We start from the raw sequence: 17,161 nt of genomic DNA, 5'->3' as shown, positions 1-17,161 counted from the left end.
CAATACAAGTAGAAGGAGGCTTTGGAGAGAAACTTCAGCCTCATAGGATTGCCAGGATCAGTTTTGGGCAAAGCTCATGTATTTCTGGTAAAGTAATTGCCACATCGTGACTGCTGTTGAAGCAGGTGGACAAATAAATCTATAATTCTATTTCGTTCAATAGCGCTGTGAAATCACAGGACTTTTGCTAAAATAAATAAAAGTGTCCAAGATCTAGGTTGTGTTGGGTTTTTCTTTTTTTTTTACTCAATTGTGTGTAATGTCACTGAATTGCTTAGATTTCTGTCATTGTTGGAAAAGAGCCACAGTCCTAAAATAGCCCAAACAAGTCTGGTGTCAACTTTTCAAATTAACAGGCTTTATTAAAAGCCGTAAGCTTTTGTGAAGTAGAGTTCAAGGCATAAGATGTGTGGGGTAGATTTATGTACTTGGTTAGATCTGCCTTCCCCAACCTGATGATCTCTAGTTATAAATTGGAATAGAGTTCCTATTTTTATATATAGCCTATTGAACACATCAGAAATAATCCCCCCTCCTCCACCCGTTGAAGAAAGCTGGCCTAGGCAATCATTTCTAAATTAAAAGAATAAATTTCTTTCTCTTTTTTTATCTTGAAATGCTTCTTTGTATTTCTGGACACTTTGTATACTTTTTAACCGGTGGATTTATCCCATAAACATTAGGACATTACCTGGTTGGTTTTTGCAATCACATTGATTATAGGTAGTTGCAGTTATGACTTGTAAGAATTTATTTTCTTCTAAACATAGCCTGTTATACTTGAAAAACAGAAGTCAGGATCTAGGACAGCCGCTTTGTGTATTTGGTTCCAGTCTCTAATCCTTCTTCTGATGTGATGCAGATGACTCCTATTTTTTAAAAATCCTTCCGATTATCAGCTGTTAAAAGAAAAGGAGTGAAGTGAAGACTAATTTGAGGTCTCTTTGCTCCCTCTATTCCAGCTATTTAAAAACAGGCCTGCATTTTTGGTTCCAGCTGTTCTACATGCTCTTTGGGGAGCCTCATCTTAGTTTATCAAACACTCTGATGATCATCACCTGGATGGTTGTGTGTGCATCTGGAAATGTGTTCAACGTTGTGCATAAACATGTCTGTGGGTGCGATTGGCTTTCCTCTGTCTTGTTGACTTACTGTTTTGGCATTCTATAAATTACGCTGCCGTGTTCTGCTCCATTCCAAGAGAGTGTGCTTTCTTGGCCATTTGTTTTATTGTGTTCCCTTTCCAATCTCTTTCCTCTGAATTCCTTTTTTTTTTAATTGGCTCCCCTCATTCTTAGTAGGCTTGTAAGCAGACAATATAAGGAATCCCTGCCAGCCCTTTGGCCCATTCCTCTCTCTCCCCCCCCCAAGGACTCCCCCTCCTCTCTTCCTCCACTCTGCATTTGTTTTTTCTCCTCCTTAATTGCACCCAGGTTTCCTGGGTGGTCCATCTGCAAACTAGATAATGGTGGAGTATCTCAGCCTGCCTGAAGTTGATGTGTCATGCTTTTGATGAGGCCTCTTGAGTGCCTTCTGAGAACCATTCTCCCCACCCCCCCTTCTCACTTTGTGTCCTGGTTTTTTCACACCTGCTTGTCTTTCAGAAATCAGGCATTTGGAAAAGCAGTGCACTGGGAATTTTCTAATAGTGCAATCTAAGGATAGATCGGGATATATATATATATATATTTTTTTTAAAGATGTTATTTCCATTCTTTCCACTCACCTCTGTTTGAGGCCCCTGCTGGTAATTACACTGTTTTGATTTAACATGAACTCATCCAAGAAGGTGTATCTAATTATGGCCAAAACCCTAGGAAACTATAAAATGTCAAAAATGTAACATGTTTATAGGTATATAATAATCTTCTTGTAATTTTAGAACAAATGGCTGTAATTTAGATTGAAATACAATAATGTAATATTTTACCATGATGGGAAAGACTAAGATTTGGCAAGTTGTTGGTCACCTGCTCTCTTTGTCCTCCGGGGATTACCTGTTGTGGGCTGCTTCAAAGTCCTTGTCCCCATTGTGGGTGTGGGAGTTTTTAATATTTAATCTGGCTTTGGATACTACAGCCTTCATAAATAAAGATTTGTCCATTAACATCCCTGCAACTGTTCGCTGTAAAGTAAGACAAATTACATGAAATAACAATTGATTTACTTATCAAAAATTGAGTTTCGGCGTTTGTAGTTGTACATGTCCTCCCAATTTCTTCATTATATAAATGTTTTTTCTACTGGGAGTCATTCTTGCAGAATATTCCAAGAGATCTCTTCCCATCCCCATGCCCCCAAAATCTGGATTATAAAGAGATTTATCATCAAGATCTGGTTTTCTTGTTCCATGCTTTTTCTTTTCTTAAAATATAGGTAAAAGTTCCCCCACACATGCATGCTAGTCGTTTCAGGCTCTAGGGGGTGGTATTCATCTCCATTTCCAAGCCGAAGAGCCTGTTCTTTCCAAAGACATCTCCATGGTCATGTGACCAGCATGACTAAATGACAAAGGTGCACGGAATGCTGTTTCCTTCGTACCAAAGGTGGTCCCTATTTTTCTACTTGCATTTTTATGTGCATTCGAACTGCTAGGTTGGCAGAGGCTGGGACACCTAATGGGAGCTCACTCAGTTAAGTGGCTCTTGGGATTCAAACTCCCAAACTGCCGACCTTCTGATCGACAAGCTCAGCATCTTAGCTGCTGAGCCACTGCATTCCTTCTTAAAATATAGTCTCCTTCGTTTAAAAATACCAGAAAATAAGATATCACATTCAAAAGGTCTATAGAAATAACTTGCAGTGCCACAATCCCATCTAAATCAATAGGATCCTGACTTTCAGTGTGGAAAACTCTGTTACGTTGCAGACGTCAGTACCAAAGAGGAGTCTTTGGTACTTCAATGCCTGCTATTAGATATTTCTGAAAGTAGAAATGTCAGTAGAAATACTGAGAAGTACATGATTAGTTTAATTGATTTTCTGAGGTAGACTTAAATTGGCTGTTCTGGTGCCACCAAATCACGTTATCATGTTTTAAAGATGGATATGTGGTGATAAGATTCAAGATCATAACACCTCACTATGGTACAGTATAGAATTTTGAATACAAGAACAGTAGTTATTGTGTAAATCTATACAGATATTTTATTTAAGCAACTCTCCAGCCATGTTTAGAAATGACCTGCTCAATAAAAAGAACATCTTAGACAAAATTGCTCATACTTTCCCATTATCAGGAATTAACTCAGAACATAACTGAGAGAGTCGGAGAGCACCATTCCCCTAAACATGAGGTTAGCTTCAGCATTGTTAGTCCTCTATAAACAACTTGAGATGGAGCTTTTCTAAAGTTTTTTTTTAATTACATGGGAAGCTGATAGTGTTTTTATTGCTCTGATTAAGTTATTGGTTTTAATGTATTATATTTATTATACCCTGCATGTTTTATTTCCATGTTTATAATTATGCTTTCTTTACACTGCCAAGAGTTGTGTGATTGTGGTGGTCTAGAAAGCTAATAACTAAATAAATAATGCAGGAATGTAGATTTAAAAATAAAGATTGCAAAAGTTATGCAGAGTTAAGGCAGCTGTGTAAGCATGCATATTTTTAAAAAAACAGCCTTAAAAAAACACCTATGGATTTTCTTGCTTAGCAATTCCTCTTGCCCATTTCAACTTGAGATCAAAAGGGGAAGTGAGGGAGTTCTGTGATTTTAAAATCACTCCCATTGATAGGAATTACAATATACATCACTGAGTAGCATGAGGAAATCATGGTCATCACAGCAACCATTGTGAGAATAGTATATGATTAAAGAGAAATAATGAGGGCAAAACAGTTGGCTGAGAGACTCTTTTTGCTATGCAAATGAACCAGGCAATACATTACAGGACAACACTCATAATACTGGCCCTGAAAATATCTCAAACACTTCCTGTTCACTGCATACTTTAAAGCAAACTTGAGAAAACCCTAGACTAAATGCAGAGTCCTCTTTTGTCATCTAATCTTGGTTTTCTCTCCAACTTTTGTCCTGACCAGATGGCCACTTCTGCAACTGCTAAACTGCCCTATAAGAGCCTTCTTGGAACATTTGCAAAAAAAAAAAGATTTCTCTGGCTCTACGGAGCTTGGTTAAGTAAGGAGCCTGTTTTATGAGCGATGATAGGCTGTGTTCAGGTGATACAATTACCCGGAGTTCAAAGTAGCTGCCAACAATCTCAGGGTCTGAACAGTCATATTAAGGGCTGTATTATAACATCAGCAACTGCCTCAGTGGCAGTAATGGGGGAGAGGGTATGGAAACAAAGGAGAAATGGATGTGTCTCGTTTTTCATTAACATTTGGCAAAAGGAGCTAATGACTAATGGAAGTGAAGATGCTTAACCTGTTCCCTCTCCTTCACAGGTGATTTTGTGTTTCAGTAATCTGAAGGGGGAGCCAGTGGCTCAGTGACTAAGATGCTGAACTTGTCGATCAGAAGGTCGGCAGTTCAGCGGTTCGAATCCCTAGTGCCGCGTAATGGAGTGAGCTCCCGTTATTTGCCCCAGCTTCTGCCAAACTAGCAGTTCGAAAGCATGTAAAAATACAAGTAGAAAAATAGGGACCACCTTTGATGGGAAGATAACAGCGTTCCGTGAGTCTTGGGCATTTAGTCATGCGTGCCACATGACCACGGAGACATCTCCAGGAGGGCTGGATCTTCAGCTTTGAAATGGAGATGAGCACCACCCCCAAGAGTCGAGAACAACTAGCACATATGTGTGAGGGGAACCTTTTACCTTTGTAATCTGAATTATGTTTGAATGGAGAGGATATGTACATATGCAACCTTTGAACCCTTTTCTGGATCACTTTGGGTTCTCAAGGCTAAAATAATTACCTGTGATCTGTTGCAGATGTTTTAATGAAGCTCAGTAGATCTGAATTTGATAAAGGCTGTGTGGAAGAACATGGGACTATTCCCTGTACTTAAACTCCATGATGAAGTAAAAGTGGAATGTTCCAAACTGCAACTGATAAGGAAAGAATTGGGGGGGGGGGCACCACAGTTGCTCTAAATTTCAGTTATTTTCTCTGGCTGAAACAACATTTAACTTCACAGCCAAAAGGTTCAGCTACTCTAGCTGCCACTTTGATTTTAATCAGGCGTAACAAACCAGATCTTTCCTCATTCATGATTCAAAGCCTGAGATCCTTTTAGTCTCCAGACTGAACCTGACTGACAAGAAGCAAAGTTGTGCCTGGTTTGTTGCTGTTTTTTTTTTCCTTTTTGCATTTCTCATTATTTCTAATTTGATACAAAGAGGGGTATAACCAGCCTTGGAAGCTCTACTACTTATCTCCTCTTTATTTCGACAGGATACGGGAATATCTAGTCCCTAAAAGAGAAGCCCCTGTCCCTCCTCCCACATAGGTATCCCTGCTGACATACTTTGGTACTCTAGGTGGCTTCCCAGTGATACAAACATTCTCAGTGCAATAGTCTTAGTTCAAGGAGGAAAGGAAACCCAGACTCAAGCCCCGTGATGGCAAACCTATGGCACTTGTGCCATAGGTGGCACGCAGAGCCCTCTCTGCAGGCACGCGAGCCGTTGCCCCAGCTTAGCTCCACTGCACATGCGCGCACACCTCCCACTGGACATCTGATTTTTGGGTCTCTGCCGCACATGCCTGGGGGGTGTAGTACATGTGGGAGACGTGCACATGCATGCATGGTAAAGCGGGGATTGCACGCACATGCGTGGGGGGGCGGAACTTGGGGGTGGCGCTTTCCTCTCCCATGGTCCATTTTTGGTCCCAGGAGGCTGCAGGGAGGCCTACTAGGCCCAAAATGGGGCATGGGGGGTCCCACACACATGCGCAGAGGTGGGGGAAGTGTGGGGGTCCCGTGCACCTGTGCAGAGGGCGCGGGGTGCATGCGTATTTTCGGCACACAATGACAAAAAGGTTAGCCATCACTGCTCTAGCCATTAAATTAAAATTTACATCCACATAAGAAGATTTTGATCACAACTGAGTTATATGCTCAAAAGCAGTTTGGTTTAGAGCAGTATGTCTCAATCTTGGCAAGTTTAAGATGTGTGAGCAGCATTAGCCTAAATTTACTTTGGTCCTTTACAGTTGAATAAATGGAATAAACAGGGCCCAGTATAAAACAAAGGGTTTACAAATAGTCCCATCTCATTACTGTTAAGCCAGGGTCCTAGATCTAATCCAGAGGTAGATTTTCTTTTGTTTACTTTAAAGATCTGGCAACTTCACAAAAGAAAAGTTGACACGCACTTCATCCTGGTATTTAAATGAAAACACCCCTTAAACAGCAGGTACTAATAACAGTTTGAGGCAATTAAGCAAACCACAAAACCCATGAATTTTCCCTAGAGGCAACTATTTTTAAAAGTATTTTTTTAATAGGCGATAGTGAGAATATGAAGTGCCATCTCTATATTCGTTTCCTAAATTTGTATTGGAAAACTTTACTTCCTGCCGCAGTTATTAACTATGAACAAAAATGAAAGCCTGTCTCTCTGTGCCGCCTAAGGTTGCATTCCTGTCTATGTATATAACTTGCATTGAAAATAGAAAAACACCCTTTTTAGTAGAGATCGATAGGATTTATCGATTGCTTGACATTCAGAAGGAAGTTATTGCATGCGTATACATGTATCTGGGTCCATAAATATCTGCGTCCACCCATAATGAGCATATGTGTGCAGAGAGCCAATTGGTTTTGTGCCATCATTTTTGGCTCCTAATGATGACATAGATATTCTCCCTTGATTGCTAGAAAGAGGTAATAAAGATAAAACAATTGTTAAAAAGAACTGGAGGGAGAATGCCATGCATTTTGAAATGAGCATATACTCATTTCAATGAACAATCTGTGTATTTAGTAGAGAATATCAATTATTTCATGGCATAGCAGTCTTTAAAAACAAATGTTTTACAAAGGAAATTTTTCCTGCCTATCCCAACATTTCCCTTTTCTTTTTGGCTTAATAGTGAATATCTCTATCTTTTTCTGAGTTAAGGTCCCCAGGCTGCTGCTGGCCCATTTCTTTCCTCCAGCTTCTGAAATTCAAAACACATTTACTTGAAAGCAGTTCCTGCTAAAAAGAATAAGAAAGAAGCAATTAGCCACATAAGAAATCAGCAGTGATCCTGCTCATTTGGATAAGGTTTGCCTAAGAGAAGTCTTCTGTACTTTATAAGTGACCCCAGTTTTTAAAAGTTATCTACAAATACCCAGCTAGCATTGCTCTGCAAAATTGTGGTTCTTGTTTTTGTGCTGGAAAAGTGATGGAGAAGAATCAGCAGGAATGTTTTAGAGACCTGAACGGATGGAGGCCCGCAGTGTCTATAATAGTATGTGTGTCTGCTTGCCTGTTCATTTGTCCGTCCGTCCATCCATCCTTCTACATCTATCCACCTTAAGACTTTTGCCCCATTTTTATCATCAGCCAATTAGTGAACCCTGGAGGATATTCTGGGTCAAGCTACAGCAAGTGCCTTGAATCCTCATTAACACTAATTAGCACTTGGTAGGTTAATTGGTGGTGAATCTCATCTTTTTTTAATTACTCCAACAAATAGGCAGTGGGACCCTGTGGTCAGGATTGAATTATTCTGTTTGTTTTGATGCTCTTCCTCTGAATGTGTCAAGACAGATGTTGCTTGCCCAGGCATAGGGATCCTTGGCTTTGGGGGAAGGAAAGGAATGGGCCTATAAAACAAAACAAAAAATATTTTACAGCTGTTAATTGGGAACTTGGGTGATGCTCTGGAATTATTATTCCCACACCACTCTCTTTCCTTGATGAGACTGAAAGGATTCATCATCTGGGCATAGAAAATCATTATTAAAAGTGAAATTTCTTTTTGCCTCTTTGGGACTCCATTATATTTCATAAGCCATAGAAACAAAGATAAGCATTTCCTTGAGCCAGATTTATTTCTTAGTGGATTATCAGAACATGTCCATGTAGTTTTATGGCCAGTAATACCGAAGTGGTGCTATGGCATTCTTCCAAGATTTTTTTTTTACAATTTTTTTAAAAAAATGCTAAGGGCTAAATGCTGCCCAATATCCACACAGAAAATTGCAATTTTCAGAAATATTTTGTAGACAAGGAAGATGTTTTCCAGATTGTTTTAAAGCTCTTTGACCCTCCTGATTTTTTTTTTTTTTTTTAGAAATCCTGTAATTCTGTTCTCTTCTTTGTGTAAAAACTAGTTTGGAGTTGAGGTTTGTCATGTGGAAAAAAATAGCAACATGTACTAGAAGTTAAGAGTGGCTCAGTGATTAAAATGCTGAGCTTGTCGATCAGAAGGTCGGCAGTTCAGTGGTTCGAATCCCTAGTGCTGCGTAATGGAGTGAGCTCCCGTTACTTGTCCCAGCTTCTGCCAACCTGACAGTTTGAAAGCACATTAAAAAATGCAAGTAGAAAAATAGGGGCCACTTTGGTGGGAAGGTAACAGCGCTCCGTGCGCCTTCTCCATTTAATTATGCCGGCCACATGACCACGGAGACATCTTCGGACAGCGCTGGCTCTTTGGCTTAGAAACGGAGATGAGCACCACCCCTTAGAGCCGGAAACGACTAGCAAGCATGTGCAGGGAACTTTTACCTTTACCTTACTAGAAGTTATCTTGAGGACCTTTGATGGATCAAGTGACTTTTGTGTCATTTTTTTGAGATTTGACTGGATATTGTGTATCCGTTCAGTAAGGCTTTATGAATCATTGTCCACAAGCTGTCCATTATTCACCATTTTCCATGATGCCCAAGGGGAAGACACTTGTATAACTTGCACAGGAATATACTGTTGTATAATTTGGTGACTGATTTAGTGGCAAGAAGGGGACTTTAAATGCTGTTTTTTTATACTGTGCTCCTGCAAGTCATATTTATTCTTCCATGCTTTATGCAGGTTTCTGGGCTTATGATCTTTCTTATTTGTGAGAAAACTGCAGATACAGTTTACATAGTATACTGTGGACTTCTTAATGAATTCGTTGGTTTTTCTACTGGAAAAAAAATGCTATGGATTTAGTCCGGACCATTTTCTTGACATGAATTGTTTAGAGTACTTCTCTATTGTGTTTATTGTTAGTTTAATGGAGAAAGAAAATTATACATTTGAATTAAGAAGGAAACAGAAGAGCAGAGTTATCCTGTATTTGACCAAATTTGGATTAATCCAGCATCCTCTTTCCCATAGGACTTATGAAATGGATACAAATACTAGTTTTGTCACTCTCAATGAACGTGTCAATGTCCTTTTAAAACCATCCAGAATGGGATCTACCATTACATCTTCTATAACTGTTTTTTCTGTCTACATTGATTCTCCCACTATCAAACTTCACTTGGTGACCACAGGTTTTAATTCAGTGAGATACTGAAGGAACTTTCCCCCACATGACCCATAATATGTATTAAAGAAAATCTTTTTCTCATGGGAACCCTAATCTTTTGGGACCTATTTTCCCCCCTATGGGCGTATTTTCAGACAGACCTCTGGAGTATATCTTCCTTGTTTCATTTTCCAAAGTGTCTCTGAATTCAGCAGAATCCTTTGCAAGTTTTCTTTCCAGTTCAGAATTGCTGCTTTTGTTAAGAAGCATAAAAACGTAGCTTTTCTTTGATCAGTGTGGTTTCAACTTGCATGTACAGTGTAAGCGCCAGACCTATAAGCATATCTTGCTATTCCTATCCAATGAGTTTGCATTTGTGTTTGATCTGACTGAATGTGCCCATACATGAAGTGAAAAGCAAACAAAGAAATCCATTTCTTGTAATCAGCGCAGGGGTGGGCTGCTACGGGAGAACCCGTAGCTAACATTATGGCCAGTTCAGAGAACTCCAAATCCCACCCCTGGCTGGCCACACCCCACCTACCCCACCCCTCCCAGGACTCTCCACGTGGCCTGTTTTGGATGTGAGGTAAGTGCAGGACTCACATAGAGGCTGGGGAGGGGGGAAAATGGGGTCCCTGAAGTTCCGTTTCCGGCCTCAGGAGGGCGTCTGGAGCCTGGGGGAGGCAGTTTTCCCCCTCCCAGAGGCTCAAGGAAGGCTCCGGAGCCTGGAGAAGGTGAAAACAGAGGCCCCATTGTGGTGCAGGAGGCCAACTAGGCCATGCCCACCATGGCCACACCCACCCAGAAACCAGGCAGAGAACCCGTTGGTGAAGTTTTTGAAGCTCACTCCTGAATCAGCGTCATTATCATCATCATCATCATCACTATATCCAAGATGAGTAGATCTGATCAGGACCAAATACAAGTATAACAGATATATTAACATGTTTTATATTACTTTGTGTTGCCCTTTCCCTTTGCCGTAGCCTTGACACCATAGCAGATGGCCAAAAGCATGCAATGCACTCTTCTGGAACCTTACTGTTAATCTGAAACACTAAATCTGTATGCCCACATACTGAGAGGACATTGGAATTCATTAAGTTCTTGTTTATTCTAAAAATGTATTAGAAGAATGGAGACAAGAAGTTCTGCTCTGTCACAATGGATTCCACTTTTTTTGAAGGGAGTACTTCATAATCTACCGCTGGAGGCTGACTTGACTTGATCTTTTGTCTTGCAGCATGAATGAACGTGACCATTTGTTAAAAAGGTTGGGCAGAAAGACCCCTCCATGCCTCTTCCGTGCTCATTCTGTCCAGCAAGGAGTGCCCCGTAAGTATTATACCGCGTATAGAAGGTCTCAGTTCTGAAAATACCACAGGAGTAAAAGTCTGGCTGGAGCTTGCATGTAAAACCTCTGTAGAAATAAAGTACACACAAGCAATACATTGCACTTTATGTACAATGCTTTGTGTAACTTTGCAAAACAAAGATTAGATTCCAAGCGGACCTTGACCAAAAAAATAACATACAATTGGAACTGGAATCAGTGTCTGTGTTTTCCAAAGTTTTACGTAGACTTCAGTGACTGCAAAATATTTTTACTTTCCATGGCCCACTCTCTCCAGAATCTCTTTATTAGGAGAAACATATCAGAATGAAACTATTTCTTTAAACTATGATTGCATTTGTAAGCTATTGCTAGTGAAGAATAACACATCTGAAGGGGTTTTAAATGAAGCCTTTGTATTTCAGAATTACCCCCTTTTTTTTTACAATTTTCAGATATGGGTAGTAATTTTTTTCCAAACTGGCATTCTCATTGCATTATAGTTCCGGTACTAACTATAATTTCCTTAGCATTAATTAATATACATCTTTTAATTTTTTCCAAATATACAACTGTCCCCATTATATTACTTAGATTGGCTGGGGATCCATGGCTATTGGAAAAACTCAGAAAACAACTGCAGAGTTATTTCTCTTTGAGATTTAAGTTCCTATTTGCCCTTAGGGGAGAGTTAGTGTTAAATGCATGGGTTTTGGAAAGTTTTTTAAATAAAGTGTTGCAGAGCTCATTGTATGAATTCTGGTGCATTTAATTGCCATTCTTCCATCATTTATTGCCTTGTTCTCCTTCAGGAATCGCAAGACCCTATACAATAATCTTTTCCATGTTGTTCTTATAAAGGTTACATATATTGAGAAAAAGTAACTGGCTAATGATGGACTGAAAGAGGCCAAGTGTCTCACTAACAATTAGCCTCTTGTACCATGGTGGGGGTGGTGTTTGCCCTCCCCAGGCTCTGGAGGCTTTCTGCGAGCTTCCGGGAGGGCGAAAACAACCTCCCCAGCCTACGGAGGCCCTCCGGAGGCCGGAAATGGGCCCGTTTCCAGCCTTCCAAAACTTCCAGGAGGCCTGTTTTTTGCCCTCTCCAAACCTCCAGCAGGGCCCTGTACTTACCTGGCATCCCAAACGGCCATGTGGAAACTCCTGAGGGTGGGAGGGGCAGTGTGGACAGGGGCAGCCAGGGGTGGGATTTGCGGGTTTGCTGAATTGGGCAGATCCTTAGCTAGAGGATCGCCTGAACCCATGCAAGCCCGTCCCTGGATTTAAATCCAGTGGGAGAATTCAAATTCTCCCACTGGATTTGTATTGAGTCTTAATCTGCTGTGGTTTGGCCCTCGATCTCCCCCAATGGTGGTATGTGATATAAAATATTTGCCCTGCTACAGAAGCATTCAGTAAACCATTCCTGGATTATAATTGCTGGAGCTGGACCTGATCCTAGCATTTGGAAAAACAAGGGAGCTCCTTCAAATGACAATTACTGGGCAGTGTTGACACCTGGGGATCACAGCTCCATTGCTGTGCTCAATTTGCCCTGGCCTTTAAAAACTACCCTGCTGCCTTTAACTACAAAGGAGGAATTAGAATCAGGATTAGAAGAAGAAGAAGAAAAGGTCTCTAAACATGTTACACAACTTGCCCTATAAGGCTTTTTGTATTCTTGCATTTCTGCCCATCCCACATATGGAATTCCAATTCAGAAGTTACTTACAGATGCTGTTTACACACATGTAAATAAATCGCTGATGGTTTGTACTCTCATCTTTTAGTTCTGCACTGGTTCCAGAGTAGATTCACTTGGCTATGAACATTTCCTCTTTATCATGAAAGTTCATGCTTGGGTGAAGCTTCAGAGGCTGCCAGAACAAGAATTCATGTGTTAGGGGTAGGGAGAAAGACTATCCCAGCACATGGAAGAGCAGCAGAGAAAGACCTTGTGCTGATATATATTCTCTACAAAGTTGCCAAAGTCGTCCCATAACATTTACCAGGTTGCTGAGCCAAAGAAAGGAGAAAGAAAAGGGCATCCATTCAATTCTGTTAGCTCATCCCTCATAAGTACTAATCATGAAGAATTGTTAAAGGAGCCAGTCCAGGTTCAGAATAATTGCAATCATAAGACTGTTTTTCTCATGACCATAAACTTTCATTGTAGTTTTAAAGCCCTTTGTTAAAAAAAAAAAAGTTTGATACTGATCCAGTATCCTCAGTAACTTCGGTTATCCCTTGTCAAACAATGTTATAGTGCAAAGCACTAAGAAAGGGGTGGAAATAAACAGATTCCTTTCAATACACAATAGCTTAAATTAAAACAAATTTGTATTATATTGGAGATGGGCTATCTAGTTTCTATAAGCAACTTTATGTTCACAAAGAGATATTTTGCCACCTACTCAGTTCTATGTTCTGCAGAGAATCTCCTGCCAGGATTCTTGTAATTAAAAAAAATTAAGCAGGGAGCTAATATTCAGCGGAACACCAGTTTTCACTATTGTTTTGATTCCCAACAGTCTTTTGGGGTCTGTGAAGACCCCAACGACATTCTGAATGACATTCTTGGAAAATAAAAAAAAAGAGTGGTGGGAAGGAAAGGAATGGCCGGAGGGCTTTGGTTAAAAAAAAAAAGTAAGATTAAAAACCTATTCAGAAAACAGACAAAAATAAGCTAGAGTGGTAGAGAGCTCAGAATAGCCTGAGTAGTTTGTCTTCTGGTAAATTGATATTTTGTGCTCGGCCATACCTGCCAGTGCAGCGATTTTGTGACTAAGCATGTTTTTCTTCCCATGGCTGCCAATTTGAAGGACATCCCTGGAAAGCTGAGAAGGCCAGAGGTGGCCATCAGGTGGAAAAGATTGGTTGTATGATAAAGGGGTATGCAAACACTCTGTAGGGTAACGGAATATTTTTTTTCCAAAGGAAGATAATTTCAGGGAGACTTGTAAGCTGAAGACAGAAAAGAGGGATGCTGTATCCTGGAGGTTGCCTAATAATAATATTAACAATCAATTCACGTAATACTGGATTCCCAGCAACTCTGGATAATAAGTAAGACAACATGGGAAAAATAATTTAAAAATACATCAGTAAAAACAGGGAACAAAAGATGACAAAAGCTGGACAACATCAAGAAACAGACCCACATTCCCTAGAAGGGGATTTCATTTACCTTTGACAAAGTGAGGAAATAGGTTGGTGATGGCAAATCTGTGGCACATGTGCCACACGCCAGCCTTCACCCCAGCCCACCTGCACTGTGCACGCGTATGTACCTCCCGCCAGCCAGCTGGTCTTCGGGTCTCTGCTGCGCGTTGCACGGGGCTGCGGGGCACATGTGTGGGGGGTGCTTGCATTGCACTATGTGGGTGTGCATGCCCCGCACCCCATTTTAAGCCTGGAAAGCCTCCTGAGCCAACCTGGAACCCAAAAATGGCTGAAGGGGTGGGACACGCACATTGCATTTTGGGGTTTCGTGCACAAGCACTCAGCACCAAACAGGTTAGCCATTACTGAGCTAGGTCTTTGAGGCCCTTTGAAACACTAGCAGAATGGAAACTCTCCCGGTCTCAGGGAAACTTCCTTCCACAGAAGACATAATTGCAGGGTTCTAGAAAGGTTACTTCAGCAAATGTCCCCAGAGAGTATCAACTTTAGCAGATTGAATTGGCTGGCAGATGAGAGGTGGTCCTTTGAATAACCATGTAGAACTTTATAAATAACAACCAGCACTTTGAATCACAATATGATGCAAACTGGCAACCAGTGCAGCCCATAAAGCATACATTAATTGGGCATACAAAGGCATGCCTACTATTGTCCATGCTGCTGCAATCTGGAGTACAAAAAACTTTCAGGTAGTCCACAACTGAAAATCTATGGACCATCCCTTATCTGAGACATTCCTTATTTTTTCCCCTGATTGCAACATTTGAAACAAGAGGTATTCTACCGTTTCAGACTGGTTCGCCCAAACCGGTAGCGGAAATCGCGGGTGGCCCCGCCTACCCGCACCAGCACTACAACGTCCCATTTAGGGCAGGTTTTTTTTTGCCAAAAGCACATGTATGGAACCTGTAGGGAAGATAAGTGAATACCACCCCTGATTTGAATCATTCATGGTATACAATGGTCTCCTGGTGCTATTCTATCTAAATACTTAACTTTTCCCCAGGCTGCAATTAAAACAATGACCATAGTTGTTATACTCTCCTAAATAAGTAACTGAATGAATGAATGAATGTGTACAGTAAATGTGCATGTGTGTATAAGAGCCGAGGTGGCACAGTGGTTAGGGTGCAGTACTGCAGGCCACTTCAGCTGACTGTTATCTGCAGTTCGGCGGTTCTAATCTCACCGGCTCAAGGTTGACTCAGCCTTCCATCCTTCCGAGGTGGGTGAAATGAGGACCCAGACTGTGGGGGCGATATGCTGACTCTGTAAACCGCTTAGAGAGGGCTGAAAGCCCTATGAAGCGGTATATAAGTCTAACTGCTATTGCTATTGCTATTTGTGGGATTTTTTTGGTGTGTCCTTGACTTGAAACTACTATTAGAACCAGAACTTCCATCTCTAGATGATGCAATTGAGTTATGCCCAATTTTACAACCTCTGTTGCTGCAATTATTAAGCAAATCCCCACAGTTGTTAAGGGAATCACAGTTGCTAGGTGAATCTGACTTTTCCCATTAACTCTGTTTCTTGGAAGCCGCATAGGAAAGTCATAAGTAGTAATCCGGGACACTGCAGCTGTCGTAAATACACACTAGTTGCCAAGTACCAGAGTTTTGATCATGTCGCTGTGGGGATGCTGCGATGGTCATAAGTTGCTTTTTTAGCATCATTGTAATTTCAAATGGTCACTAAACAAATGGTTGTAAGTTGAGGACTGTGTGTGTGCTTTCAGCTGCGATTGGTTTCAAAGGTTATTTGTCCCCTGTTCAGATGAAGTACTGTTCATGCATCTTTGCAGCAAAACCTTTATTGCATCCATTGTTTGTATGGTCTCCACTTCAAGTCATTGCAATCAATTGACTTTCCTCTAACTTCTTGCCTCACCTTTGGAACTTGTCAACTTAAGGCAGAAGAGCCTACTTTAATATCACTAAATTACAGTTGGCAGGTTTGTTTCATGTATGAGATGTAGACAAGATTAATACAATATCACTGGGTGATGGTAGAACAAAAATGTTACCAGGACAAGCTTTTGCTCTGTATTATTAGAAGTGGGGGAAGGCCTAAAAACTGGTTACACAGTAAGAGGGGAACAGAAGAAGAAAGGAAAAGAAATTACAACAAAATAAAACAAAATAAAAAATTTACCAATCAGGACGTGTGTGAAAAAGAGTATTTGCCCATCAACATCATTTTCACTCCGTGATTGCTCCATTGTTCATTCTTCTGCTCATACCAGCCAGTGTCCATATGCTAAAAACAAGGAGCAAAAATTATGCTCTCCTCCTTTGGGACCTATCTTGGATTAACAAAAGATCCTTTTGTCCCTACTTAATGCAAAAGGCATATAAATCAATTGCTGACACAAATGCATATACCACATCTCTCTATGTTGTGTAGAATTGTATGGAGAAAAAAAATATATTAGTTCCTGTAAGAGAAAGCTAAAGGTTTTCCCGGCTGGGATGTTTAGGGGACAAACATCACTGAGTCTGAGTAATTTAAAAAGAATAGCTACAGTAGTACAGATTAAGATAAACTGCAGAAGAAGCAGAAAAAAGATTTTCAAATGATGGTGCTGAATCCTCATAGGGAAGTACCTAAAGAGTTAATTTTTAAATGAAAAGATGGTAGCAGGCCCAGCTCTCTCCAAAGTAGTGTTTCTTAACCTTGGCAACTTTAAGACGTGTGGACTTCAACTCCCAGAATTCCCCAACCAGCCTGAACGCCACACACCTTAAAAGTTCCCAAGGTTGAGAAACACTTCTCTAATCCTTTCTCACACAGTACTTAAAAACTACCGTATGCTTTGGTATGTGACTCATGTTCACTCTGAAAACAATGGATGTGGGACCATGTTCGTTATGAGTGCTCCCTGAACAGCAGTTATGTTTGAGGTACCACGGTTCCACGCTCTGGATTTGATTCAGTTCTCTCAATATTTCTCCCTTGGGTCCCAAACAGGGATGGGGTAAGAACGTAAGATGTTGAGTTTGGGAGAAGACAAGTTTAATCTGCCAGTGTTCCTGATTTTGGTTCTACTTAATGAAGGGACAGGAGGGAGATCTAGGGCTGGGATAATGGTGGGCTTCAAAAATTTTAGCAAGGGGTTCTCTGCCCAGTTGCTGGGTGGGCATGGCCATGATGGAAGTGCCCTAGTCTGCCTCCTGTACCACAGTAGGGGGGGTGTTTTTTCCCTCCCCGGGGTCCGGAGGCTTTCCTCGAACTTCCAGGAGGATGAAAATGGCCTCCCCAGGCTCCATAGGCCCT

The 17,161-nt window shown here is 40.9% G+C and overlaps 1 protein-coding gene and 1 long non-coding RNA gene across 3 annotated transcripts in view; one reads left to right on the top strand and one right to left on the bottom strand.

Moving 5' to 3' along the window:
* The window catches only part of ATP8A2 (ATPase phospholipid transporting 8A2), a 379,008-nt gene that overhangs the window by 358,982 nt on the left and 2,865 nt on the right, over positions 1 to 17,161 (top strand). For both annotated transcript variants that reach the window (XM_087721235.1, XM_087721234.1), the window contains one exon: positions 10,613 to 10,704. In XM_087721235.1, coding sequence (XP_087577361.1) covers positions 10,613 to 10,704 — 92 coding nt within the window. The remainder of the gene's footprint in view (positions 1 to 10,612; positions 10,705 to 17,161) is intronic.
* LOC148044326 (uncharacterized) lies at positions 10,330 to 17,022 on the bottom strand. The gene is made up of 3 exons (XR_015697460.1): positions 16,040 to 17,022; positions 12,435 to 12,579; positions 10,330 to 10,789 (listed from the first exon to the last, which is right to left on the bottom strand). It is a non-coding gene; the product is annotated as an uncharacterized LOC148044326 (long non-coding RNA).

This window comes from Thamnophis sirtalis, unplaced genomic scaffold (assembly GCF_051295495.1).
Source record: "Thamnophis sirtalis isolate CommonGarterSnake01/CBP01778 unplaced genomic scaffold, rThaSir2_p1.2 scaffold_8, whole genome shotgun sequence".
Lineage (NCBI taxonomy): Eukaryota > Metazoa > Chordata > Lepidosauria > Squamata > Natricidae > Thamnophis > Thamnophis sirtalis.
The sequence above is the reverse complement of the archived record's forward strand: the minus strand, read 5'-3'. Positions and strand labels throughout refer to the sequence as shown.